This window comes from Cetorhinus maximus, chromosome 36 (genome assembly GCF_964194155.1).
Source record: "Cetorhinus maximus chromosome 36, sCetMax3.hap1.1, whole genome shotgun sequence".
NCBI lineage: Eukaryota > Metazoa > Chordata > Chondrichthyes > Lamniformes > Cetorhinidae > Cetorhinus > Cetorhinus maximus.
In genome coordinates, this window is record NC_135914.1 from 7,027,474 (window position 1) to 7,053,540 (window position 26,067).

Below are 26,067 nucleotides of genomic sequence, written 5' to 3' on the forward strand. Positions count from 1 at the left end.
CTAAGCCCAACAGTTATGGTAGGGTCGCAGAGCAGAGGGACTTGTGAGGAGGATGTTGTGTACAGAACTGACAAGTGTAAAATCACCCAGTGGCTGTATTTGTTCCAGATGTTCCATTTTCCCCCTGCCACCCTAGCATTTTACAAGGGTGCTGCAGTACTAAGCTGTCAACAACATCAACAACAATTTTCAAACAGTCTGCTAATTCGGGTGCAGCGCTTTCATTGGACCTGCTGAAGGGTTTCTGCTGGAAGGCAATGTTCTCCTTCCTGGTGCAAGCTTACCGAATATATTCAGCTCAATTCAATAATCTTCACACTGTTTTCTGCAGTTCCTCTTCCCCACGCTCCCCTCCCCAACATGGTTACTTTGCCCCTTTCATGTTGTACCAGTGAGAGTCCCTCACATTGGCACTCTGCACTAATCCTTTGTTGGGGAGATGGGCAACCTGTGGACCCGTTCTTCCACTGAGCCCTGTACTTGGGCAGGAACACTTTCGTCTATGTGTTATGCAACCACAAGTGTGTCAGCTTGGCTGAGACCGTAGCACTTCTGCCTCTCAGCAAGGTTGTGCTCCAGGCATAATCTAGGCTGATACTCCAGTTAAACCAATCCATTCAGTTGCATTTTCAAGATCCCATCTTCCTTGTTTGAAGAGAAAAACACAGCTAAAATCCATCTTAGTGCAATTCACAAGACACGTGTCATCAGAAATGTTGTCCCATATTTTTGTTTATCTTTCAGACCCCTGCCCTCAACCCCTTTGTACTTTTCCAATCAGTCTCATTGGTAACTAAATCTCTTTTTTTCTCTCTGCCAGCCCTCGGACACCAACATGGAAAATTCTGTTGCTCAAACCTCCATTCCATCCCTGTCAACAATGGATTTGGAAGCTGCCCAGGCAGCTGGCTTGGGAGAGCTCATCGCCTACCTGAACAAGAACCCCATCGGAGGCCTTCTGGAATACGCACGCTCGAAGGGATTCGCAGCAGAGCTGAAGATGATAGACCAGTCGGGACCGCCCCATGATCCCAGGTTAGTGTTTTCTCTCCTTTTTTGAGAATTTATCCAATTCACATTTGAAAGTTCCTATTGAATCTTGTTTCCACCACCCTTTCAGGCAACTCATTTCAGATCATCATAGCTTGCTGCGTTAAAAAAAAACTCCTCATTCCCTCCCCACCGCATGTTTTGCCAATTACCTGAAATCTGTGCCCTCTGGTTACTGACCCGCCTATCAGTGGAAACCGTTTCCCCCTGTCTGCTTTATCTAAAGTCATGATTTGAACACACCGATTAAATTTCCCCTTAACTTTCTCAGCTTTAAGGAGAACAAGCCCAGCTTCTCTAGTCTCTCCACAATAACTGAAGTCTTATCATGCCTGGTAGCATTCTAGTAAATCTCAGCACTGCTTCTATTCCTGCACCTGTTAGCTTTCCACTGAGGTATCACGAAGCGATTGTGAGCCTGTGAAATTTCTGTATTTATAAACTGGTTTAAAAAAAAACCATCCTAAGCAATTATAGATTCCAAAATTGGTTGTGCCCAGAGAGAGCTTTTTGAGTTGTGCAACACCTAAGGTGAAATACTAACAGGTCTGCTTACTTGTGAGGGGAACAATTTGAGGTGATAAATTAAGAGCATTGCACAATGCTGAAGTGTAGGAGCTTGCTATCCCAGTAGTGTGCTTATGCTAAATGAGCCTCATGATCAAACTGTTCGCTTGACACCATGCGCCTCCTGGCGTGACTGGGAACTGGAGCTAGTTTTTGGTACTATTTACGTGAACATTTCAACACTACAGCATAGAGACTAATCCTGAAGTGTAGGGGAAAGAAATCTGATCGTTTGCTGTTTAAACCCACTGTTCAACTGAGCTGAGGTTTCTCTTTTTTACCGCATAGCCTTGAGTTTTCATCAGTTAGAATCGCAGAACCTTGAATCACAGGAGAATGGCATAGAGCTCTCTGGATCTGTACTGGCTCTCAGAAGAACATCCACTTGAGTCCCACACCCTTGTTTTATATCCCATAACCAATCTGATTCCACCACCCTTTCAAGTAGTGAGTTCTAGACCTTAGCAACCCCATGTGTGAAAGTTTTAGCTTTTGAGGGGGGAATAAAAAGTGTTTGCAATTTCTGCAGTTACCTCCAGTCTATCACGCTATTAACATAACCTTCTATTTCTTTCCCTCTCATTTATTTATGTTGCTATTGTAAGAAACATATCTTTTTATTTCTGTTGGACTGTTGTAAAGAACATATGTTTATTTTATTTTCTGTTGGAATGTGGATTAAAATTACAATGGCTGCAGTTTGAAAGACATGTCCACTGGAACAGGATGAGAGATATATACAGTGTTGCAGTCCTGGAACAGTGTGTGCCATGAAAGACGGGATAGTGCCGGAAAGGAGTCCTGGACCAAGGGAGCTGCCTGGCAACAAGGTTTTAATTGGCTCCTAACCAGGTGTCCAGGTTTTTGTGTGGGGGCAGTGCAGCAGAATAGCTCCGAGCCTGAAAGGAACAAGACCAAAAACCTCTTTCTCCTGTGTGTGGAAGATTCCAGTAATTCCACTATAATAGATATCTGGCTTTTTCTCTTCCCATCTCTATAAACTGCTCTCTCTGAAAACCCTTGTCAAGAGGAAAAGGGGAAAATCACTGTTAGCGACATTGAAAGGCAAGTGCTCAACCAGTGAACTAAATACTGAAAGTGCTGGAAGACCACTTCGCGTCATCAACAAAGAACTGAAGGAATTTGGAAGACACTGATCAAAATCAACCCATGGTGCTATTGAACTGTTTTATCCCACCCTTAATCTGTGTGTGTGTGTGGATTTAAGAAGGGGGCAGAGTTTAATTTAGAGTGTTAGAAATCAGCAGCTCATATTTCTTTCTTTTGTCACTGGTTAACAACAGTCTGTTCAATAGACTTATTAAGTTTGCAAACCTGATGCTTGTATTCTGTTAACCTAAATTAAACAGTTAAGTAGAATTGGGGCAATCTGGTGGTTTGGTCAAACTGTTCACATTTGTCACGGCTCGGGGAACAGTGGAACTTGATATTATAGCACATTATCCCCAGTGAGTCGTGACACTATCCCTAAATACATATGTACTATTCATCCCAACCAGCCCCTGTGGGAGTGAGTTCCACATTCTCACCACTGTCTGGGTAAAGAAGTTTCTCCTGATTTCTGTATTGGATTTATTAGTGACTATCTTATATTTATGGCCCCTAGTTCTGGTGTCACTTGTACGTGCAAACACCTCTATACATCGATTGAACCTTTCATATTCTATCAAGTCAATCCCCGGCCTCCATCTTTCTAAAGAAAAGAACCCCAGCCTGTTCACTCTTCCCTGAAAGTTATAGCCCCTCAGTTCTTGGTTGGATTTGTAACTGCCACCTGCAGTTGATAAGCCTGTTAACCTCCTGCAAGAACGGTTACTTTGGGTTACCAGTTGGCACCATGTGCCTGTAGGATGATGCTTAAACACAAGGTTAGGAGGTGAGAAGTAGGTCATATTGTATACCACCATTTGATGTTACTCTCCGAACACTTTACAGTAACCTAAGAAAGATTGACATTTTTGTGTCTCTCTCCATGCCACAGGTTTACCTACCAGGCAAAGGTTGGAGGCCGATGGTTCCCTCCGGTGAGCTCAAGCAGCAAGAAGCAGGCGAAGCAGGAGGCAGCAGATGCCGCTCTCCGTGTCCTTATTGGTGAGGGCGAGAAGGCAGCACGGACTGGAGAGTTTCCCTCAGAGGTGGGTGCTTCAAAATAGCATAGCGTGTTGTGCGATGTCTCGTAAATGGCAGCAGCCTACATAGCTGCAGCTGGGGATTAAATATTTTTAACCTCTGGACCAGAGACAGAGAAACTCAGACAGTATTCCCACTCCTAATCAGATTCAGTAAACCCTTGTCGTAGTGTGTCTGTGTTTGTGTGTTGCGTGTGGTGTGTGTGAGAGAGAACTTGGCCTGAGAGTGGGATTGCGTACTGCTGTCAGGTGCCCCACAGTGCTCACTGTAGCCTCACACCTGATGAACAAAACACTTGGATGAAGTTGAGAATGGACAATCTCTGTGCACCTCCTGTGATGAACACTTTAATCACAGAAAATGGTTCGTCTTCAAGGACTAAGAGCATTCTGGAAGAATTTGCGTTTTAAAAGACAGTCCCTTAAAGGGTTAATGCAAGAACTATGATTGCTTTTCTTGGAAGAGACATCCATTTACAAGAAAAGTTAACCAAGCAGTTGTAAAGAAACTGGAAACTTCTTGACTGTGGTGTACTGTGTCCAAAAGGGCTCACATGGTAGTTTGTGGCTCTGAAATAAAAAACATGCCTGGAACTGTGTTTAAAAGTTAGTTTAGGTTTCGCTTTGAGAAGAAAGAGGACCAACTGCTTATGAAGGAAGACTGCAGCCTTTTTGCAGTCCAAAGACAAAGTGAATATGAACTGCTTCTGAGTTGCTCTAAGAGCTGGAATTGAGTACCTGCAGGTGTTCCTCGAGTCCGCCTGAAAAGCGGTGCAAGAGTCATCGATTGTTTCGCAGGTCTGCACTGAAAGACCAGTTGTATAACCCGGACGCCATTTCAAGAGACCCCATCATCTTTCCTTTTCCTTGGAACCTTTGGCAGAATTCCTCTAATTTTATTTTATTATTCATTTTGGTGTGTGTGTATGAGTTAGTTTAGAGTATCCCGAAAGAGTAATTGGTATACTTTCATATTCATACTGTATGTTAATGAGCTTTGCCTTTTTATTCGACAAGACTGGTTTTATAATAAACTAATAAGTTTGTTGTTTATTGAAAGAAGCCTGGTTAAAGCCCATTTTATTCTGGGTACAGTAGAAAAGTAAATGATTGGCCATTTTGGTGGGTGAATCAAACTTTTAAACTTAATGGTGCGACCTGTGGAGCAGTGGGGCTAGATAAACTGCGCACTCCTCCTATCATGGTCGTAACACTCCCAAGCTCATAACAGCCACCACTAACTCGACGGATAAGAGCATCAGATGCATGGGAACACCCCCACTCCCAGGCTCCCCTCCAAAGCCACACATCATTCTGACTTGGGCATATATCATCTATTCCTTTATTGCCATTGGGTCAAAATCCCTGGCTGACATCAGTGTGGGAGTACCTTCACCACAGGTTGCAGCTGTTCCAAGACGATGGCTCACTGCCACCATCTCAAGGTCAACCAGGGATGGGCAGTAAATGGCAGCCTTACCAGAGATGCCCACATTTCAAGAGCAAACTGTAAATAAAAAGCTGTTCCCTGGCCTGAGTTGTTACTACTCAGCTGAGGAGGGAAAAAACTGGACAGGAGGTTCCAAACCTCGTAACGTGGCAAATCACATTTGGCTGCTGAGCATGTTGTTTGGCAAAGCGGAGTTTTCCTTTGCTACCACGGCAACCAAAAGCACCTTGTGGAGATGATGGGCTTTGTCAGTGGAAACCATACTACATTTCAGTACAGTGAGCAAGAACAATGTTTGCTGATAATATAACTGCAGGTTAAATCACCTGTGACCAAAGCATTTGCTGTGTGCAGAGTGTACTTAGCCTCAGCAGTCCCCCACTACCCCTTACATGAGTAATTCTCTCTCTCCTGTTTTTGCAGCTGCCTGTGTCCGGGGGTACGATGCATGATCAGATCGCCATGCTCAGCCATCAGTGCTTCAACAGTTTGACAGCACGTATCCAGCACAGCCTGCTGGGCCGAAAGATCCTGGCAGCCATCATCATGAAGAAAGGGGATGAGGACCTGGGAACCACAGTCAGCCTGGGCACAGGTACACATTCATGGGATGGGAGTGGGCAGAGCTGTGCAAATAATCAGGGTTTATCTTTTGGAGTTCCCCCACATGTGACTTAATTACATAGGATAGGGCACAGAAACAGACCATTCAGCCCAACTAGTCCATGCCAGTGTTATTGTTCCACATGAGCCTCCGCCCATCTTTCTGCAACAAAATCTACCCTAGTAACTACTTATTCCCTTCTCCCTCATATGCTAGTCTAGTTTCCCCTTAAATGTATCTATACTATTTGCTTCACCCACTCCCTGAGGAAGCAAGTTGCACATTCCCACCACTCTTCAGATAAAGAAGTTTCTTCTGAATTCTCTATTAGATTTCTTGGTATCTTCTATTGATGGCCTCTAATTATGCTCTTTCCCACAAGAGGAAACATTCTCTTTGTATCCACTCTATCAAAATCTTTTAGAATTTTAAAGACCTCTATTGGGTCACCCCTCAGCCTTTTTTCTTCAAGAGAGAAGAGATCCAGCCTGTCAACCCTTTCCTGATGTGTATACCCACACATCTCTGATATAATCATTGTAAATCTTCTCTGCGCCCTCTCCAGTGCCTCTATATCCTGTTTATAATATGGCGAACAGATCTACATGCAGTAGTTTAAATTTGGTCTAACCAAGGTTCAATCAATTCTATCCTTTTTGAAATAAAATCTAACACTTTGTTTGCTTTTTTTTATGGCCTTGCTAACCTGTGGCACAACTTTTAGTGATCGATGTATTTGTGCTGCGCGATCTCTTTCTTCCTCTACCCCACCTGGACATGCACCTTCCAAATAATAAGTGACCTCCCTATTCTTCCCACCAAAATGTACCACCTCACTGCACTACCTGATGTGGCACCAAGTCACACAAGGGGGTGAAAAATATGACTAGCCCTTTTGAGATGTCTCTCCCTTTATAAAGGACAACATTTGACAAGAGTGAAGAAATGTGATGGTAGATTTCTACAAAACAATGGCTAGACCTAATTTTTGGACTCCACATCAGAGAAATGGTTATTAAAGTGTGCAGTCTGGATTAATCAGGGTGATGCCAGAGATGGGAAACTATAGTTCTATGAAGAAACTTGAGATACTCGGATTATTCTTCTGAAGCAGAGCAGGTGAAAACTAGATTTAATTGAGCTTTTTAAAAATATGAAGTGTTTTTATAGAATAAGATGGGCGAAACCATTCCCTCTGATGTAGGATCAGTGACAAGGTGTGAGTAATCTAAAATTGGCACTGAAGGTGAGGGAAGGGGGTGTGTAAAGGTTTCTTAATACAGAAGGTTGTTGGAGCATAGAATGCTTTGTCATAAAGAGTAGTTGAGGCAAAGTCCATTGCATCTTTTAACAAGTGAAGAGCATATATCTCTGCCACACTGTGTTAACTCTGTTATTACAATTACGCAGCTCTTCCTTGAGACTTTTCCCTGTCTGGTTGATGCTCCATAAATACAAAGCCAAAAGAAAAAAGTCTTTTCAATAAGAGCTTCCATCTCACTGAGGAGGCCTCAGGCCAATCCACGTCCAACAGCCTGCTCCGAAAACTATTCCCATTTTGACTGCTGTGACAAATGAAAAATTGGATACATATTTGAAGAGGAAGAAACAAGGCTATGAGGAGAAAGAGCAGAGCAGTGAGGATCTGTTTCAGATTGCCTAGAGAGAGCCAGCACAGGCATGATGGGCTGAATGGCTACCTTCTGTGCTATTGACTTTTGTAGCTTGCTTATAGTTTAGTTTGTTCTGTGCATTCGCTGCATCTAATGCAATTCTTCAGGGAATTGTGATTTCAAATACAGAGACCTGGAAGCATTTCAGCTTCAGTTTGGGAGGCTTCTGGCCTACAGGGTTTGATAAATGAGAACCCTAGAGGTTGGTGCAGTATTTGTATATGCCTTTGACCTTTGCCTGTTTCAGATGCTTCTCTAGAGAAAATTGTAGAGGCAGCTGGCAACTCAGCAACTTGTTGGGAGTTTAGCTTTTCTGTTCTTCTAAAAGAAACAAAAGCAGGAACATTGGAAAGCTGAAATGAACGGTCTGAGAGAAAGTAAGATTTACATTTCTTGGTCCCTTCCAAACCCACCAGTCATTTTCGCCTTCAATTGCTGATCGACTGCACGGGAAAGCACAGCGTGTTGGTGCTGCACATCAGCATTCAGCACTCCTGGGGCATGTGTTTGATGCATGGTAAAACTCCCTCCACACTGTCCTCATCAAACACTCCCAGGATAAGGTAAAGCACGGGGTTAGGTACAGAGTAAAGCTCCCTCTTCCCGGTCATATCCCTGTTTCCACCTCAGAAGTGAGCATCCTTGATACACGAGTGGCATTTTTGCATATTCCTCACCACACTTTCTGTGACAGTGGTAAGTGCAGAAAGTGTAGGCTGCCTTCTCCGCCTTCCAGCAGCATTCCCACAGGCTGTATATAAGAGGTCCGTGCCTGCTAGGAAATAAATTGAAGTTGCAATGAATTAGAACCATAGAACACTACAGCACAGAAAAACAGGCCATTCGGCCCTTCTAGTCTGTGCCGAAATATTATTCCACTAGTCCCATTGACCTGCACCCAGTCCATAACCCTCCAAACCCCTCCCATCCATGTATCTATCCAATTTATTCTTAAAACTTAAGAGTGAGCCCGCATTTACCACGTCAGATGGCAGCTCATTCCACACTCCCACCACTCTCTGAGTGAAGAAGTTCCCCCTAATGTTCCCCCTAAACCTTTCCCCTTTCACCCTAAAGCCATGTCCTCTCGTGTTTATCTCTCCTAATCTAAGTGGAAAGAGCCTACTCACATTTACTCTGTCTATACCCCTCATAATTTTGTAAACTTCTATCAAATCTCCCCTCATTCTTCTACGCTCCAAGGAATAAAGTCCTAACCTGTTTAATCTTTCCCTGTAACTCAACTCCTGAAGAACCGGCAACATCCTAGTAAATCTTCTCTGCACTCTTTCAATCTTACTGATATCCTTCCTGTAGTTAGGCGACCAGAACTGCACACAATACTCCAAAGTTGGCCTGACCAATGTCTTATACAACCTCACCATAACATCCCAACTCCTATACTCAATACTTTGATTTATGAAGGCCAGTATGCCAAAAGCTTTCTTTACAACCCTGTCTACCTGTGACGCCACTTTCAGGGAATTATGTATCTGAACTCCCAGATCCCTTTGCTACTCCGCACTCCTCAGTGCCCTACCATTTACTGTGTATGTCCTACCTTGGTTTGTCCTTCCAAAATGCAACACCTCACACTTTTCTGCATTAAATTCCATCTGCCATTTTCAGGCCCATTTTTCCAGTTGGTCCAGATCCCTCTGCAAGCTTTGAAAGCCTTCCTCACTGTCCACAACGCCTCCAATCTTAGTGTCATCAGCAAACTTGTTGATCCAATTTACCACATTATCATCCAGATCATTGATATAGACAACAAACAACAATGGTCCCAGCACAGATCCCTGAGGCACACCACTAGTCACAGGCCTCCAGTCTGAGAAGCAATCATCCACTTTCTTGGTAACCTCCTCGAAAAACTCTACAAGGTTCGTTAAACACGACCTACCACGCACAAAGCCATGCTGACTATCCTTAATCAGCCCTTGGCTGTCCAAATAATTGTATATCCGATCTCTCAGAACACCTTCCAATAATTTACCTACTACTGACATCAGGCTCACTGGCCTGTAATTACCTGGTTTACTTTTGGAGCCTTTTTTAAACAACGGAACAACATGAGCTACCCTCCAATCCTCCTTAAGTTTTTTTTTGAGTGGGTGCATCATTAGTTGCATTTTACCTGGTGCCTTGATGTATTAACGATGCAGCTTTGCTTGATTGTTCTTTTGCCTTGAGACTGTAACTGCATTTGGAAGACACATCTGGGTACCTGCTGACCAGTGTCTCCCAAACATCAATAGTAAGGTTTGAATTTGTGGCTAGTTGCAGATTTCTGAAAGGTTACCACAGTTAGACCCTCTGTGTGGAATATGTTGCTCAGTTTGTCTCCCCTTCCTCAGGAGGATTAAAGGTTGCAAAGAAGGGGTGGGAAGTTGGGATTAAAACATTGGAGCTACCATAGTTAATCAAAAATACTTGAGGTCGTATTTCTCGTTAAATGTTGCAGTGGTATTCTTGGCATACACCCAAGCTTGCATATGGGTATTCTGTTGCAGAAGATACACATATCGCAGATTGGTGAGTTCAACTCTCCAGATTGTTCCCTTCTTTGTTTTCTCCTCACCCACCATCCACCTCTCCCCTCCAACCGGTGCCCTAATACAGTACAATGTTGCTTTTAAACTTATCCAGAAGGCTATTGCATCACCACCTCTATAACTCTTAATCTCCTATGCTGACGTCTTACAGCCTTAACTTGTATGGGAAGGAAGGAAAAAAAATCAGTGTTTTAGAATCAATGTGATGCCTTGTTAGCAAAACAGCGCTGCTGATTCTCTAGAGTGATAAAGTGAATCCAAATGTAAATACCAGCCAGTCCTTCAAAAGTGCCCCTTGTACAGAGACACTCAGTTTTTAAATTTTGGGTCTCTTTTTAAGCGACAGGTCATTTCTGTAATCTGTGGAATGTAAATAATTCTTTAATGTAAAATGGATTTATTTAACTGTTTCTCAATCTTAAGCTCTAACAGCGTCAGCTGGGACAGTGCATTCAGCAGACATGTGCAGAGCTGCTCAGTAATAGATCACCATCTGTGCCTGAGAAATAAGGATTTATTGAATTGCAAATCGTCAAAAAACAAGGCCATTTCTTGAGGCTTTTAATTTGAGCTCTTATTTGCTGTAATCTTCCTCTGAACTGCACTTTGATTTGCAAAGATTTTCTGCTGTGCAGTCTCCGAGGAGATTTACCAAGCCCAGCTCGCTTTGATTAGTCTTCATTTATTAGGTTATATAAATAGACTGTGAAACAGCACTTCCAGTTAGGTAGAGGAAGGGGTCCTCCATCAATCTAAACAATTGGTGAAAAATTGGGCATGCATGATCATGAAGCAGCCAAGATCACAACCCCAGTTTGTACTGAGTTAACTGGTCCCAGCCAAGCAAACGTTTTGGGTGCAGTTCAGCTACACTGTGTGATTTTGAATGAGAAACAAAGGGGGGGGAAAAAGACAAGTTCCTGCTCCTGATCACTGTTTAGTGGCCCCTGGATTAGAAAGAGGGGAAACCAGCCAGGGTTCCTGTTCCTGGTCACTGTCCAGTGGGCCCTGGGTTAGAGAGAGGGGGAAATCAGCCAAGGTTCCTGCTCCTGATCACTGTCCGGTCACCCTTGGGTTAGATAGACGGGAAATTAGCCAGGGTTCCTGCTCCTGATCACTGTCCAGTGACCCCTGCTGGAAAATGCCTATGTTTGAGTGGCAGCATCAGGCTTGGCTATGATACAGTTGCCTGGTTGAATAGTCTGTTGAGTTGTGAATGATGGTGCTTGAGTGAGACATGGGAAGGTGCATGTAAATCTATCCCAGCACTGTTTCAATGTTTTCCTGTTTCCAAGAGAGTGGGGGCTGTGTTCTTGACATTCAGTAGCATTGTGGCTCGTTAACATGGTCACAGCTGGTGCTGCTGCAGTGTGACCCCAGGATGAGAGGAGATGATGAATGATGCATTTATAAGTTTCAGAGTTCAGTTGATAGTGTTGTGGGCAATCCTGGGACCTGTCAAAAATGTTGGGTTTCACAATTGGAAATGTTGGGGTTCACTGAAACAATCCTGATGCACTCTCCCTTGCTTTCTTACAGGTAACCGATGTGTTAAGGGAGAAGAGCTAAGCCTTAAAGGGGAGACGGTTAATGACTGTCATGCTGAAATCATCTCACGGAGGTGCTTCATAAGGTAAAGCCTTTCCAGGGGAAGGGAGAAGGGCCGAGAGGTTTAATGTGGTCTAATGGGCTTCTTGTTGTGATACTGTACTACACAAACGAGGAAGATCCCAATTTTGATTCCTGGTCTGTGCTAGGTTAATCGGGGAACCACTAATGGCCTAACAAGGGAAGGAATACTAATGTTCATGTGGGGTGGTGAATGTATGTAATTGTGATGCGCAGGGTACCACAATTGTGTGGGAGAGGCTGGATGGGCGAGGGATCTCTTACAGTGAGTCCCTTGACATTGCATTGTCTCAGCTTACATGTCGAGGAAGGCCAGCTTTGTTAGTCGTTAAATGGCCAACACCTGTGGGATCATACCCCAGTTAGAACTGACACCTTGGGAGAGGAATGCCTCACAGTTTGTATGGAACACGCAGTGCTGCGTCTTGTGGTCGCCCCACCAGCAACCTGACCCAGAGCTCCCCGTAACAACACAGATGCAGGAATTATGTTATGCTTACGAAGGTTATGTTTACCTCATCCCAGTAAGCACTCACTTCCCTCCTTTGTTCCTTCAGCTTCCTCATTGGACTAAGGATTGTTGATTTAGAGGGCTGAAGCCCAGGGAACCACTGAGACCAAGAGGACTAGAGACGGTGAAATGAATTAAGAACTAGTGATTAGGAACAAAACAGATTATTGATTGACAAGGAAGACGAGGGTTTTGGGGGGGAGACAGGAAAGTAGAGTTGAGGCCACAATTAGATAAGCCGTGATCTTATCAATTGCTGGATCGGGCTTTAGGGGCCAGAATGGCCTACTCCTGCTCCTAATTCTTGTGTGTATATGTTGCTACGTATGATGAGGTGACACCAAGGTTAGCCTTATAAATTTATAGCTTTAAGAGTAGACTGAAGGAGAGAAGCAGGCCCACATTACTGAGGTCCTTGGAAAAACTGATTTAGAGTAAGCGACAGTGTTTTGGAATTTAATCTGGAATCCAAAGCTGCTCTCTAACGTGAAACCATGGTGACCATGAAACTGTCACCACTTATTGTTAAATCCCACCTGGTTCACTAATGCCCTTTATGGAAGGAAATATGCCGTCCTTACCCAGGCTGACCTACATGTGACTCCGGACCCACAGCCATGTGGTTGACTCTTGAACAACCCTCTGAATTGGCCGAGCAAGGCCACTCAGTTCAAGGGCAGATAGGGTTGGGCAACAAATGCTGACCTCGCCAGCGGTGCCCGCATCGCATGACCGAATAACATTGGAAAAGAGAGAGTATGTGAGAGGAGGGCGGTCTTTGGAGCTCTGGGTGGGATGCTGTCACCTGAAATGTGATTGTGGCGGTGAATTTCCCATTGTTAGGCTGGTATCTGACTAAATTGGAACTGTAATTCTCCCACCCTGATTAGAGGATGAAAGGAAGATCGAAGGGACTGAGGAGCACCATGTATTTATTTTAATACATTCTAGGGATATAGGCTCCACTGGCAAGGCTAGCTTTTATTACCCATCTTTAATTGCCTTCTGAAGGTGGTGATGGTGAGCTGCCGCCTTGAACCGCTGAAGTCCATGTGGTGAAGCTACTGTTAGGGCAGGTCCAGGATTTTGTTTCGGCGATGATGAAGGAATGACCAATATATTTCCAGGTTGGGATGCTGCCTGACTTTGGAGGTGATGCACCTGCTGCCCTTGTCCTTGTAGATGTGGCAGAGCTCTTGGGTTTAGGAGGATGCTGGAAAATGTGACAAATATTTCAGCAAAATACACAGGACAAAGTTAAGAGATTCGTTGCTGAATGACTGGATCCTAGGTGCCTTCACGAAATGTGCGCTGTGTGTCAGCAATGTTGCATTAAGCTGGCTGGGGACTGAGGGTAATTTTCTTTCCTTCCTTCTCGTTCCCCTCCATGGTATGTAATTAAAGTTAGCCTCGTCTCAGCAGTGACTGTGCTGTCCAAATCCCTGCAGATCCTTATTTTTAATATTCCCAACAGGATCCTACGGTGCTAAATCCATTTGTGGCACGGTTAACCTTGACTCTCCTTCACGAACTACCAAACTGCAGGTTTTCTCCTCATGTAACTGTGTGCAGTGGCCCCGTAACTGAATCGAATTCATAAACTTAAACCAATGTTTACAGGTTATTTTTGCATTTTGGAGGGGGGATGGTGGGTGTGAGGGAGCAGGAAAGCATCTCTCTGGAACAGATGGTTCGACATTAACAAACTTCTTCTGCATCATGGATAGGAGCAGCATCACAATGGGCTACTTCTGACAGCTTTATAGGGACCGTTCAATAGCAGGATTTAATAAGGTGGACTGTAGCAGAGACAGGTTGTACGCCACTGGTGTACAAAATTAATTAAAGAAACAAATGCAACAAAGTAAAACCTTTAATGAAGATGAGCCGACCTATAATCTTAACAGCTCGCTTCAGTTTTTTTTTATTTAATCCCTAGTGAAAGCTGCAGCCTGTGCAGGAACAAACATCCAACTTAATGTTTTCTTTCACTTACTGCTCTCTCCTTCCTTAGTGCATTATTCTTCTACCAATCCAGCACCCATGGTGTGCAGCCTTGCTTTCAGCATCTTAGACTCCAACTCCTACCCAGGAAGCATGTGTCGACTTGTGACGATGTTTTCCCCTCTCTGTCAATATTGACACACTCCTGGGACTCCCCCAACCCTACACCCATTGACGAGCTCCTGTGGGTCCGCTCTGTAGACATTGAATCTCTTGGGATTCTACCCCCATGGCCCCAGTAGATATTGACATGCTCCCTGTGCTTTGACAAGTGAATGTGGGTCTCTACACTGTTTCTCCCTGTCTAGCCAGGGCTGCCTGCTCTTGCTTCCTTGCTGCTGGATAACATTGCTCTAGTGCTGTGTTAGACAACTCTCTCCTCCAGACAGTGGCAGCATTGTAGTGTGATGACACCACAGAGGGATACGCTTATCTCAGGAGTTAAGACCTATTGAGAAAAAAGCTTATAGGTAGTAGATATAGAGATAAGATTTTTAACTTATTAATACAGATATGGGCAGGAGGGGAGAGGAAAATTCTTCAGTACAGAAATGAAAACAGAAATACACAACAAGTCCAGCAGCATCTGTGAAGAGAACAGTCCAGCCAAGGTTACAATTGGGGAATCTGTTGTGCCTTGCAAGTGGTTTAGTATTTTAGGAGTTCATACCTTTTAATCAGACTGCTGCTTCCTTCACAGATTCCTGTACAGTGAGTTGTTGAAGTATGACCCTGCATCTCCAGGTGACAGCCTTTTTATCCCAGCTCAGGACAACAGGTTACAGATTAAACCAGGAATAACGTTTCACCTCTACATCAGGTTAGTTTAAACATCCCACCCACCTTCCCCATTACATTCTACTATGTGGATGGTCGTCCATGACAGTTCACTGTGGTCTGTGCTTGTGTAGAGGCTTCAGGTTAAAGTGAGAAAGACAGATTTGAGGATGTCCCAAAGTTCTTTACTCCCACTGAAGTGCAGTTACACTTGTAATGTAGCAAACACGGCAGCCTATTTACGCACAGAATGGTCCTGTAAACATCAGTGTGATAAGGACCAGGCTGTCTGTTTCAGTAGTGTTGATCGAGGGATAAATATTGGTGCAAGGACTCTGGGGAGAGCTCCACATTCTCTTCCAATAATGCCACGGAATCTTTTATATCCAGCTGAGTGCGTAGACTTCGGTTTAATTTGTTATCCAAAAGATGCCATTTTCTACAGTGCAGCACTGCCTCTGTATTGCACTGCAGGAATTGACTTGGATTATGTGCTCAAGTCTCTGGCGTGGGGCTTGAACCCACAGCCTTCTGACGCAGAGGGGGGAAGAGAGTGAGCGTGCTACACACTGAGTCATGGCTAACAGAAGGTGACAGCAAGAAGGGAAACCAAGCAGATGTTTATTGTCCAAAGAATGATCGAGCTATGGAGCAGCAATCTAATTTTGAAGATAGGACTACACCTGATGACAGTGAAGGGATACTGCAACAGATTTTAATTTCATAGTAGATGCTGTGGGTTTTATTCGGAGGTTTTATTCATAGGCAACAAATGTCTGGAGTCCTATGAGACATGCCTCCCCTCACTCTACACCTATTTTTTGCTGTGCCTTTCCCAGTACTGCCCCCTGTGGTGATGGAGCCCTGTTTGATAAGTCATGCAGCGAACCCCCCACCAAAGAAGGAGACGATTCACACCACCCACTGTTTGAGAACATGAAACAGGGCAAGCTGCGCACCAAGGTGGAAAACGGTGAGTCTGCAAAGAGAGTGAAGAAAACGCATGCTGCAAATTCTTGTAAGAGGTGACTGAATGCAGTCGCGCCAAAACAATTTAATACTGTACCTGTAAGCGCTTGTGGCATTCAATTGGGTACAAGGACTGTATTAAACTCTAAAACCTGATCTCTGACCCAGACCAAACATGAAGATAAAACATTCTTCTCTATTCTGGGAGGATGTGTGCTGCAGGAATTGAAAGATCATAATGGAGCAGCTCGTCGGAGTAAAGGGAGTTTTACTCTGTATCTAACCCCGTGCTGTACTTGTCCTGGGAGTGTTTGATGGGGACAGTGTAGAGGGAGCTTTACTCTGTATCTAACCCCGTGCTGTACCTGTCCTGGGAGAGTTTGACGGGGACAGTGTAGAGGGAGCTTTACTCTGTATCTAACCCCGTGCTGCACCTACCCTGGGAGTGTTTGATGGGGACAGTATTGAACTAGCCTATCTAACCCATGCTACAGTGACACTAATGTATTTGTTGCTAACACTGGGTACCAAAAATGTGATACATTCAGTTTCCATAACAGTGACATCTCTCACTGTCTAAGCAGCAAGTTTACTCAAGCTGAACTCTGGTTACAGATAGTTGTGAGTTTAGTGCTGTTTATGCCTTAAAGTGAAGCGAAAATCTCAAGATGTGTCCTTTAGATCAGGTATCTACATTCAGATCATGCTAAGAATAGTGGTTCCTCCGATAGAAAGAAAGCCTTGCATTTATCAAAACCACTTTATAGCCAATTGTGGTGTAGTCGCTGTTGTAATGTTGGAATGTAATACTGTGTGCAGCAGGTTGAGCCCTGCTGACCAAGTCATTTGGGCATTTAATGACTCACTGTTTGCCTGGTCTGCAGGTGAAGGTACCATCCCAGTGGAGTCGAGTGACATTGTCCCAACATGGGATGGGATTCAGCATGGGGAGCGACTCCGCACCATGTCCTGTAGTGACAAGATTCTGCGCTGGAATGTGCTGGGCCTTCAGGGGGCTCTGCTCTCCCACTTCATCCACCCTGTCTATCTAAGCTCCGTTACCTTGGGTAAGCTTCCAGTTGGATTGTTAGCCTCACTCTGCAAGGTATGAAATTAGATCACGGGTATTAGGATCAGATAGGCAAGGAATTGGCTTGTGCCGTGTGAACAGGAAGACTTGAGGTACCCCATATCGGCAACATCTAATTAATTACTTTTCAAGTGTATTCACTGTTTACGTAGATAAACACGGAATTGCATAGAAATTAAAATGGTGTAGGACAAGAAGCCACGACGAGATATTCTGTGTAGGTAAAAGGAGGGCAGTTCCACCAAGGTGGCGGGAGGAAAGTGTTGTCAACTATATCAAAGACCACAGAGAAAATAAATATTTGCACTTCTATAGCTCCTTTCGTGACTCAGCATGTCCCAATGAGCCAATGAAGTACTTGTCTGTCACTGTTGTAGTTGAGGAAACATGGCAGCCTATTTGCACACAGCCAGCTCCCACACAGTGATGTGATAACGACCAGATCATCTTTTTTTGCAATGTTGATTGAGAGATGAATATTGGCCAGGACACCAGGAATAACTCCCCTGCTCTTCATCAAAATAGTGCCATGGGATCTTTTACATCCAATGAGAGGGAAGACAGGATCTCGGATTAACATCTGAGCGGTGGCATCTCCGACAGTGCGGCACTCCTGCTGCACTGGAGTGTCAGCCTTGATTTTTTTTTTTTTGCTTGGGTTTCTGGAGTGGGATTTGAACCCACGTCCTTTCTGACTCGGGTGGTGAGGTCGGTGCCCATTGAACCACAGCTGACATGGCAGAGAGGCCAAAGCGACACAGTCAGCACCATGATGGGCTGACATTGGATTGAAGAGATTCAAACGGAGCCGTGGAGAAAGAGGGCCATGGATTTGGGAGGCTTTAATAAGAAATGGTGGTTGGAAATGGTATGGTAGTTTGCAAGGAGATTTGGATTGAAGATTGGGTTTTTTTGAGGAAGCAGATGATGACCATGGTTTTGGAAGGGGGCATTACCTGAAGAGAGGGAATGGTCTCTGGTTCTGCTACTATCTATCTAAAAGCGTTCTGTGTTCCCACAGGTTGTTCCCCGCACCACCCCACCCCACCCTGCCCAGGGAGTTTATGTGATGATTATTGTCCTGGGGTTTTCTCTCCATTTTGCAATGCTGCTCAGAATAAACCCGTTTCATCCTTCGACTTGCAGGTTACCTTTACAGCCACGGACACCTGGCCCGTGCAGTATGCTGTCGCATGTCCAGGGATGGTGAAGAGTTTCAATCAGGCCTGCCTTACCCTTACACATTGAATCACCCACAGGTAAGAACATCAAGAGTTTGAACCTGCTTCTTCCGATACAGGGTGACAGCTATCATCCATCCTGGGTGGGCTGGGAGTAAGAATATAGAAACACAGTGAGACCATTCAACTGATCTAATGATCCAGCGATGATGAAGGAAAGGCCAGTGTATGTCCAAGTAAGGATTGTGTGTGGCGTACCCATGTGCCAGGTGTCCCTGCATATATTGGCTGAAGTCTCCAGGAGGCCCAGCAATGCCAGCACTCAACCTTTGTGGATGTATCCTAAATGGTAGAACATGCAGGATCAGCCCATTCAACCCAGCTGGTCCATGCTCCACACGTGCCTCCTCCCACCCTACTCCATCTCATTCTACCTATCAGCATGTTACTTTCCGGTGCTCTTCCTCCAAGACGTTCTGTTCAGGATGGCAACAAACTGGTCGAGGCTTCCCAACCTTCAGCATTGCCACGTAAAGGAGCTTGCGTCTGTTTGAAGAATGGAAAACAATATGGGCTAGGAAGCAACTAAACCAGCAACTGACTGACGAATTAAAGTATTCCAACATCTGACAACCAGCTTGAAGAATTAGCAGCCTTGCCCCACAGAGGAGGGACCCAGTCCTGTTTTGGGCTCCACTCAATGTGTAGAGGGTTAAGTGGTGAACAATGAAAGGGAAGTAGAGCCCTATTGTGGAAAGCTAATGAAGAAGAGAACAATTAGAACAAGCAGTTAGAGGTGGACAGACATGAATGGGAACATGACATGCATTCCTGAGCGTATACCTATGTGACCCAGGGGTTATAAAGCTTGGACACTCCGTCTGTAAATGCTCAGAGAAGGGAAACATCCTGAGCATTGCAGGGAAAATGGGACTGTGTTGCGATATGTTGTTTTGTGTCAGTGGTTTGTGCTATGTTGCTTACTCTGTGGCATTCTTTCCCCCTCTCCTGATCCCTCTCTCTCTCTCTTCCCCCACGCTCTCATCCTCACCCTTGCCCTCTCTCTGTCTCCTTCTTCCCACCCCCACCCCCAGCCACCCACAAGTAAAGAATTGAAACTGATTTCTGATTGCAGATCGGCAGGGTTAGCGTCTATGACTCAACACGGCAAACTGGGAAAACAAAGGAGTCGAGCGTAAACTGGTCCTTGGCGGATGGAACGGAGGTAGAAATTCTGGACGGAACCAAAGGGAAAGTCGATGGGTAAGAAAAGCAGATCACTCCGCCTGTTTAGGCATTGAGCGATGTAATGTTACTGAATGGAATCAGTTCCGCCTGCCGCTGGCATTAATCCCAGCTCAGACTGGAATTGGGACCTCCCTTCACAGCAAAACCTAGGCCAGCGTCCAAAGTGCAAGATACCAAGATTGCAAAAAGGGTAGCAATGAAACACAGAAAGAAAGACATTTCACACAGCACTTATATGCCCCCAAGCACTTTGCAGCCAATGAACTACTTTCGACCCATAGTCACTGTTGTAATGTAGGAAATGCATGCAACCAATTTGTGCATTACTTGCTGCAACAAAACCTGCTTCGGTGATGTTGGTTAAGGAATAAATCTTGGGCCCAGGACACCAGGGAGAGTTCTCCTACTCTTCTTCAAAGTCATGGCCATGGGATCTTTTGCGCCCATCTGAGAGGGCAGACAGTGACCTCGTTTTAACATCATCTCTGAAAGATGGCACCTCCCACAGTGCCCTGATCTGTCGGCTCCAATCCTCCACCAGTGCGGCGCTCCCTCAGTACTGACCCTCCGACAGTCCAGCGCTCCCTCAGTATTGACCCTCCAACAGTGCGGCACCCACTCAGTACTGACCTTCCGACAGTGCAGCGCTCCCTCGGTACTGACCCACCGACAGTGCGGCGCTCTCAGTGTTGGCACTGGGAGTGTCAGCCTGGACCATGTGCTCAAAAGTCCCTGGAGTGGGCCTCAAATCCCCAAACTTCCGACTCGAAGGCAAATGAGTATTGCCCACTAAGCGATGGCCAAAACTGACCGAATCAAAACTCAATCTGCAAGTGGAGGTCAGCTAGAGTCAGGGCACCAAATCTTCACAGAAAACCTGCCAGAAATTGGAGCCTGTTAATTTTGCTTCTGCTTTTCTCCCGACCCCTAGGCCTCAGCTTGACGTCTCGCGAGTCTCCAAAATCAACCTATACAATCTCTTCCGGCGGCTGTGCACGAAGAGCAATCGTCAAGACCTGCTGGCGATGGCCTCCTACTCTGACGCCAAGGCAGCGGCCGCAGATTTCCAGAACGCCCGGACCCTGTTCTTCAAAGCCCTGGAGCAGATGAACTATGGCAACTGGATCCAGAAGCCTCTGGAGGAGAAGAGTTTCATGAACAGCGAAGTGTAGGGGACAGGAAGGGTGAAAGGGGGAACAATTCTGTACAGAGGTTGTAGAGAATTTAAAAAAAAAACGCAGAAAACTTTTTTTTAAAAAAAAAGTTACCACACAATTCCCAACATTCCTTTATAAATCTGTCAAATGTTTATAATCGAATGTAGTTTAAAAAATAATGATGTAGGCCTGATTTTAAAAGGAGAGTCACTTAAGCTAAGAATCGTAGGGATTGGGGATGGAGGGTGACCTCTTTCACGCAAATACTTCCACAAGATCAGGTGCTGCGTGTTCCTCTTGAGAAGGAAGTGCTTGGAGTGGGATACCCAGACACAGCGCGACACTAATAATTCTTTGTCCTGGATTGTTATTGGACCAACTGCATGACTCTGAAAAGGACGGGGATGAGGAGAGAGAAAGCAAGGGCGCATATGGTTGATAGATATCCAGCGGCAGCAGACTGTAGTCATGTTGCCGGTGCTTAGAACTCACTGCCTTCTCCATTCTCATTTCTCCCCACCCCCAGAGTCCCCGCTTGCCTGCTTAGTAGCTTCAAGACACTGGTTACATTTGCTTGCAGTCAGGTGATGGAACGAATTGAGGAGCCAAGTTTTTGACTGTTATACTTTAATTGAAATTTCCGCAGAGACAACTTTGCGAAAATTTAAATTTAAAAGTTACGCTCAAAAAAAACTTTGCTCCTCTCTCTCTCTCTCTCTCTGCCTATTTCGGAGAGCGATCCGCATGAGGTCAGTAGACCACATGGTTTTACCCGAGTTATAGTTCCACATCTGAGGCGCTCGCTCTCCTTTCCCTTACTTCCCAGCTATGTTTCTATCACCTGTTGTTCTCCCTGTTCGAGAGTCGAACATGAGGATGAAGAGCACCTGTTAGAGTAATGGAAGCTGTACCCTTGAAATGCTGCACCCTTGTAAGTTGGTCCACCATCTCCAGGAGAGGGTAGAGATTTTTGGGGGAGATGGGGAGGGACTATCAACAGGATAGGAACATGATCAGAAGCCAAATTATTTGTTGCTGCTTTGTTGGAAGATAGCGTCTCGTAATTTGACCTTCTGTTCTTCGAGGTAGTTGCAGACACTGACAATGTTTGATATCTTGGCATGGGATTGCTGCGTGACTTCCATCAGGTGTAGGAGTAAGGCAGGTGCAGTCTTGTATGGAGCGATGAGCTAGGTGGGTCCAAAGCGCCTCCCTTACATACATGTGTCCAAGTGAAATCACTGCAGTCCTGTTAGTGTTGCATGTTTTTCTTTTGTTTGTTCAAAGACTGACCAACAACTGTGTGGAACTTTGAAGCAAAACCCCAAAGTATTAAAAGCTGCTCAGAGCTTGCGCTCGCAGCGTTAAACCTGTCTTGCACCTTCACAGACAGACCTGCGCGTTTCCATCCCTCCATGAGCACTGCGTGATGCCTATGACAGGACATCAGCACACAGGCTGAGCTTGGCTGTCTCCCAGCTGCTTTTACAAACTGTTTCCACCCTCTTCATACAATGCAACTGGGGGGTTGGTTAATGAGAGTGCCACTGACCTGTCCCCTTGGGGTGAGGTGCCTGCTGCTGAGCCCCAGGGTTTGTGCCAAGATGTTGGCCTGATTCAAGGCCGTTTTATCTCCTGCAACTACCTGCCTCCCACCCAAAGCTTTGGGCACCTGATGTTGTGAGAGTTTGCAGTTACAGAGCCTGGATGCCTGCTGTTCTCTATGAAGAATGTTGGCACAGGGTGGTTAGAGAAATCGAGTCCATGGAATGAAGTAGAACCATCTTGTGGTCCTTCACCTCTGGGGACCAGCCTTGAGTCCAGCACAGAATGCTGAAAATCAGCACTTGTAGTTAACTTGTTGAGCTGTATAATACTGGGGTACAGTACTGGTGGGGACAGGTCTATCACTATAACACTGGGGTACAGTACTGGTGGGGACGGGTCTGTCCCTGTGTAACACTGGGGTACAGTACTGGTGGAACAGGTCTGTTGCTGTATAACACGGGTGTAGCACTGGTGGGTGCAAGTCTTTCGATGGAGCTAGCAGCAAAGGAATCAGTTTGTGGTACTGACTGAGCTGAGTATTGGCCATAGGTGAAGACTGAGTTTGTCGAAGGGTTTCTGGCTGTGTTTTCAGCCACTACAGATGGGTGCTATTGCCTGCATGGTTCACACAGTCAAGTATGCCCCTACCACTCATCCTCACCACTGTGTAAGTTTTTACTTGTTTGAGAAGTGGGTAGCAGTCAGGGTCTTGCACCATTACTTGCAGTGGTGAGCGAATGTTTAATGAGCATCGTACTTTCTCTTAGCAATTGTGAAGAAACTTGCCAGTGTATTTTTTTTAAATAAAAGTTTAATCACTTTCTGATGTATTGCAGTTTTGGAAAGTCTGCCTGCATTATATCTGATTTTAGTTCCCATTAAATGTTCTGCGGACAGAAGCAGGATTGAAGCTCTCGTGCTCCAGGTGTGTGTTTTTTTTTTTTGTTATTGCAATCCAGGTTTGCAGCTCGGTTGGTCTTAAACAGACGACCCCAACCCCCACCAATGAATGGGTGAAGGGTTTGAAGATATCAGACAGCAAAAGAACCCGGTTTAAAAGTCTAACACTTCTACCTTTACTGCAATCAAAATAAATTGCTGTTTATTTTTCCCGTTTAGTCCCCACCCATTGATTCTCTGTCTGACTCCAGGTGCAGTGTGCGCTGACCACTCTTTCCTCTGCAAGGCAGAGGTGTCAGTCAGGCTAGTGTTGAGTGGGTAATGATCAACTGATTCTAAAATGAGCAAAAGCCACAGGCTGGGTTTAATATCCTGTGTTACCTCCCTTGCCACCTGCCAAGCCTTGCACAGTGCTAGTGCAGCCACATTCCATCCTGGATCATTGGAAATGTGGATGTGCAGCAGGGGGCCTGAGGAGGGAATGGAATTGGTGAATACTCTCACTTGGAGCTGCAAATTCTGGGGAAACTGGAATTTAGTCCCTGCCCCTGCTCCGCCCAGTTCCTGATGCGAGCTGTGCTGAGCAATGGCTGTGGAGGCCAGTGGTCTCTGACTCCGCCTGACAGCCTGTTTCAAGGGAAGTTGGTTTTGGGAGGTGGGGGGGCAGCGGTGTTCATTAGGAGTGTGTGCACAGGCAACATGCCTGCCCCTTAGTCCCAAGCTACCCAAGGGTGAGCACATGCAACTGCACATTGGTTACCTCAGCTTTCAGCACCTCTCTCTTTTTAATCTGTCTTTTTCTTGGTGGGTTAGTTGGACCTCGCTCCACACAGCCCTCCCTGACGGTGACGGAAATGGTAATCTAATTTTTCTGGGGAACTCCAGGCATGAGGAACGCCTTTCCATTCCACAGAGAAAAATGGTTTACATGTTTACCATGGACTGATTCAGTCCCACTTCCCATCCAGTTTGCAATTGTTGATGGTTGAAATGTCAGTCAGTCTTGAATTAAAACATATTGTGTACAGTAGAGAGGGATACGCAACACAGAGAGGACAAAAACAAGTTCGGAAAGAATTACTCTTTGCTCTTCCTGTCTCCCCAGCACACATGCTACTGAATCTCTGCATGAGCCATTTTGGATCATGTTTGTCAGTTTGCTTTTTCTGCAAACGTAATGATTGGGGTATTACTATAAACCAGCATCTTGCCTGTTCCATTTGGGGTTCCCGTGTACAAGAGGAAACCTTACTGGACAGCGCGAGGCTGTGCCACAGGCACTGTAGTTTCTTTCTGACCTGCAGTATTCATGGGAAGGGAGAAGGAAGAAGCTGTCACTTTCAATCTTGGGGATCTTTTTAATCAGCTTTTCTTAATCCTTCCTTTGAGTAGTGAGGGCACCTAATACTGGGAGGCTGTTTGTGTGAAAGAGGCCTGGAATTGTTTTTAATGGCAGTGCACTGCATGTCGATCAGCTTGTTCCCAACGCTTGTTAGTATGCTTTGGGGGTTTTATTGGGGCTGGGAGGGTGAGGGAATGTGTTACTTCTCTGTGTGCGTGTGTATATGCTCCGTTTTTACAGGATTTTGTTTTTTGTAACAGCTAGCAAGTGTCTTGTTTTCATCCATTAAATCCTCTAGAATAAATTGGATGTTCATCTTTTAAGAGAATTGGTGTAGGACTTTTTATTTTGTACCTTGGGACGGGAGTGGGTTGTTGGTATGTAGCAGGGAAGCCTTTGTCTGCGGTAGTATCGTGCTGTGGACATCTCAGACTGTGGACCTTGGGGTGGGCGGGGGGGGTTGATGTATTTGCTCATAAAGGACAGGAGTCTCGAGAGTTACTGTTCCCCTTATCAGGAGTGCGATGTAGAGTTCGGAGAGTTGTGATATACCCTTTCAAATTGGCTTCTGATGTTTTGCTCCACTTTATGTTCCTTAAACCAACATTATTCACTTGGATTTTGTGCACTCATCATGGAGCAAGGCACCTATGCTGGAGAATATAACTGTCTCAGTTACTGGCACCCAGCATTCACATTCAGCATGGGGTTAGATACTGAGTAAAGTTCCCTCTACACTGTCCCCCTCAAACACTCCCAGGACAGGTACAGCACGGGGTTAGATACAGAGTAAAGCTCCCTCTACACTGTCCCCATCAAACACTCCCAGGGCAGGTACAGCACGGGGTTAGATACAGAGTAAAGCTCCCTCTACACTGTCCCCATCAAACACTCCCAGGACAGGTACAGCACGGGGTTAGATACAGAGTAAAGCTCCCTCTACACTGTCTCCATCAAACACTCCCAGGACAGGTACAGCACGGGGTTAGATACAGAGTAAAGCTCCCTCTACACTGTCCCCATCAAACAGTCTCAGGGCAGGTTGTTTAGCCCTCCTGTTTTGTAGTAGTTTAAGTATAGGTCATCCTGCAGTGCTTGACATCAAAAGGATCCCAGCTGCGCCTCACCTGTCCTCTCGTGGTGGCCGCAAGCATTTCTCAAAGTCGTCATTGACTTGAGCCAAGAGGCACCGAGGGCTCTGCTGTCCCAGGTGAGATCAGAACAGGCTGAAAAAATTCTAGAAGGTGGAACGAATTTGCCCCTCCCATCTCCTAAAATATCAGGGTTGTATGGGTAAGTCTTAATCTTTGACCATGATTGCAGGTAGCTGCAATATGAATGTAACTGTGAGCTGGTGTTGATATAAACTCTTTCTGCAGCCACTGGCCACCCCCAACCCCCCGGCCCCAAACTAAAGTACTCCAATTCCTTATGTGAGTCTGAGCAGTGACAGGATATTTGATTGTGGGAGGCGACACAATGCATGCAAAAGCCAGACTTCTGTCAGACGCCTGCAGTCATTTTGGGGTGGAGTGGGGAAGGGCAGTGTTCGTCAGTGGATTCGGCTGGGTGGGGGGAAGAGGGTGAGGAACAGAATCTGCATTTTCTCTCTCATCCTTCTCGATTCCTGGGCACTGAGGTGCGAACCCTGTTGCCTGACCC

The 26,067-nt window shown here is 45.5% G+C and overlaps 1 protein-coding gene across 6 annotated transcripts in view; it reads left to right on the forward strand.

Annotated features, from left to right (window-relative positions):
* Positions 1-24,733, forward strand: part of adar (adenosine deaminase RNA specific) — a 68,060-nt gene extending 43,327 nt beyond the window's left edge. For all 6 annotated transcript variants that reach the window (XM_078534097.1, XM_078534101.1, XM_078534100.1 and 3 more), the window contains exons 6-16: positions 821-1,035; positions 3,620-3,773; positions 5,641-5,812; positions 11,589-11,682; positions 14,894-15,013; positions 15,810-15,943; positions 16,824-17,006; positions 18,176-18,288; positions 19,346-19,473; positions 20,390-23,601; positions 23,648-24,733. In XM_078534097.1, the coding sequence (XP_078390223.1) occupies positions 821-1,035; positions 3,620-3,773; positions 5,641-5,812; positions 11,589-11,682; positions 14,894-15,013; positions 15,810-15,943; positions 16,824-17,006; positions 18,176-18,288; positions 19,346-19,473; positions 20,390-20,630 (1,554 nt within the window). In that variant the 3' untranslated portion in view covers positions 20,631-23,601; positions 23,648-24,733. The remainder of the gene's footprint in view (positions 1-820; positions 1,036-3,619; positions 3,774-5,640; positions 5,813-11,588; positions 11,683-14,893; positions 15,014-15,809; positions 15,944-16,823; positions 17,007-18,175; positions 18,289-19,345; positions 19,474-20,389; positions 23,602-23,647) is intronic.
* Positions 24,734-26,067: the final 1,334 nt, after the last annotated feature.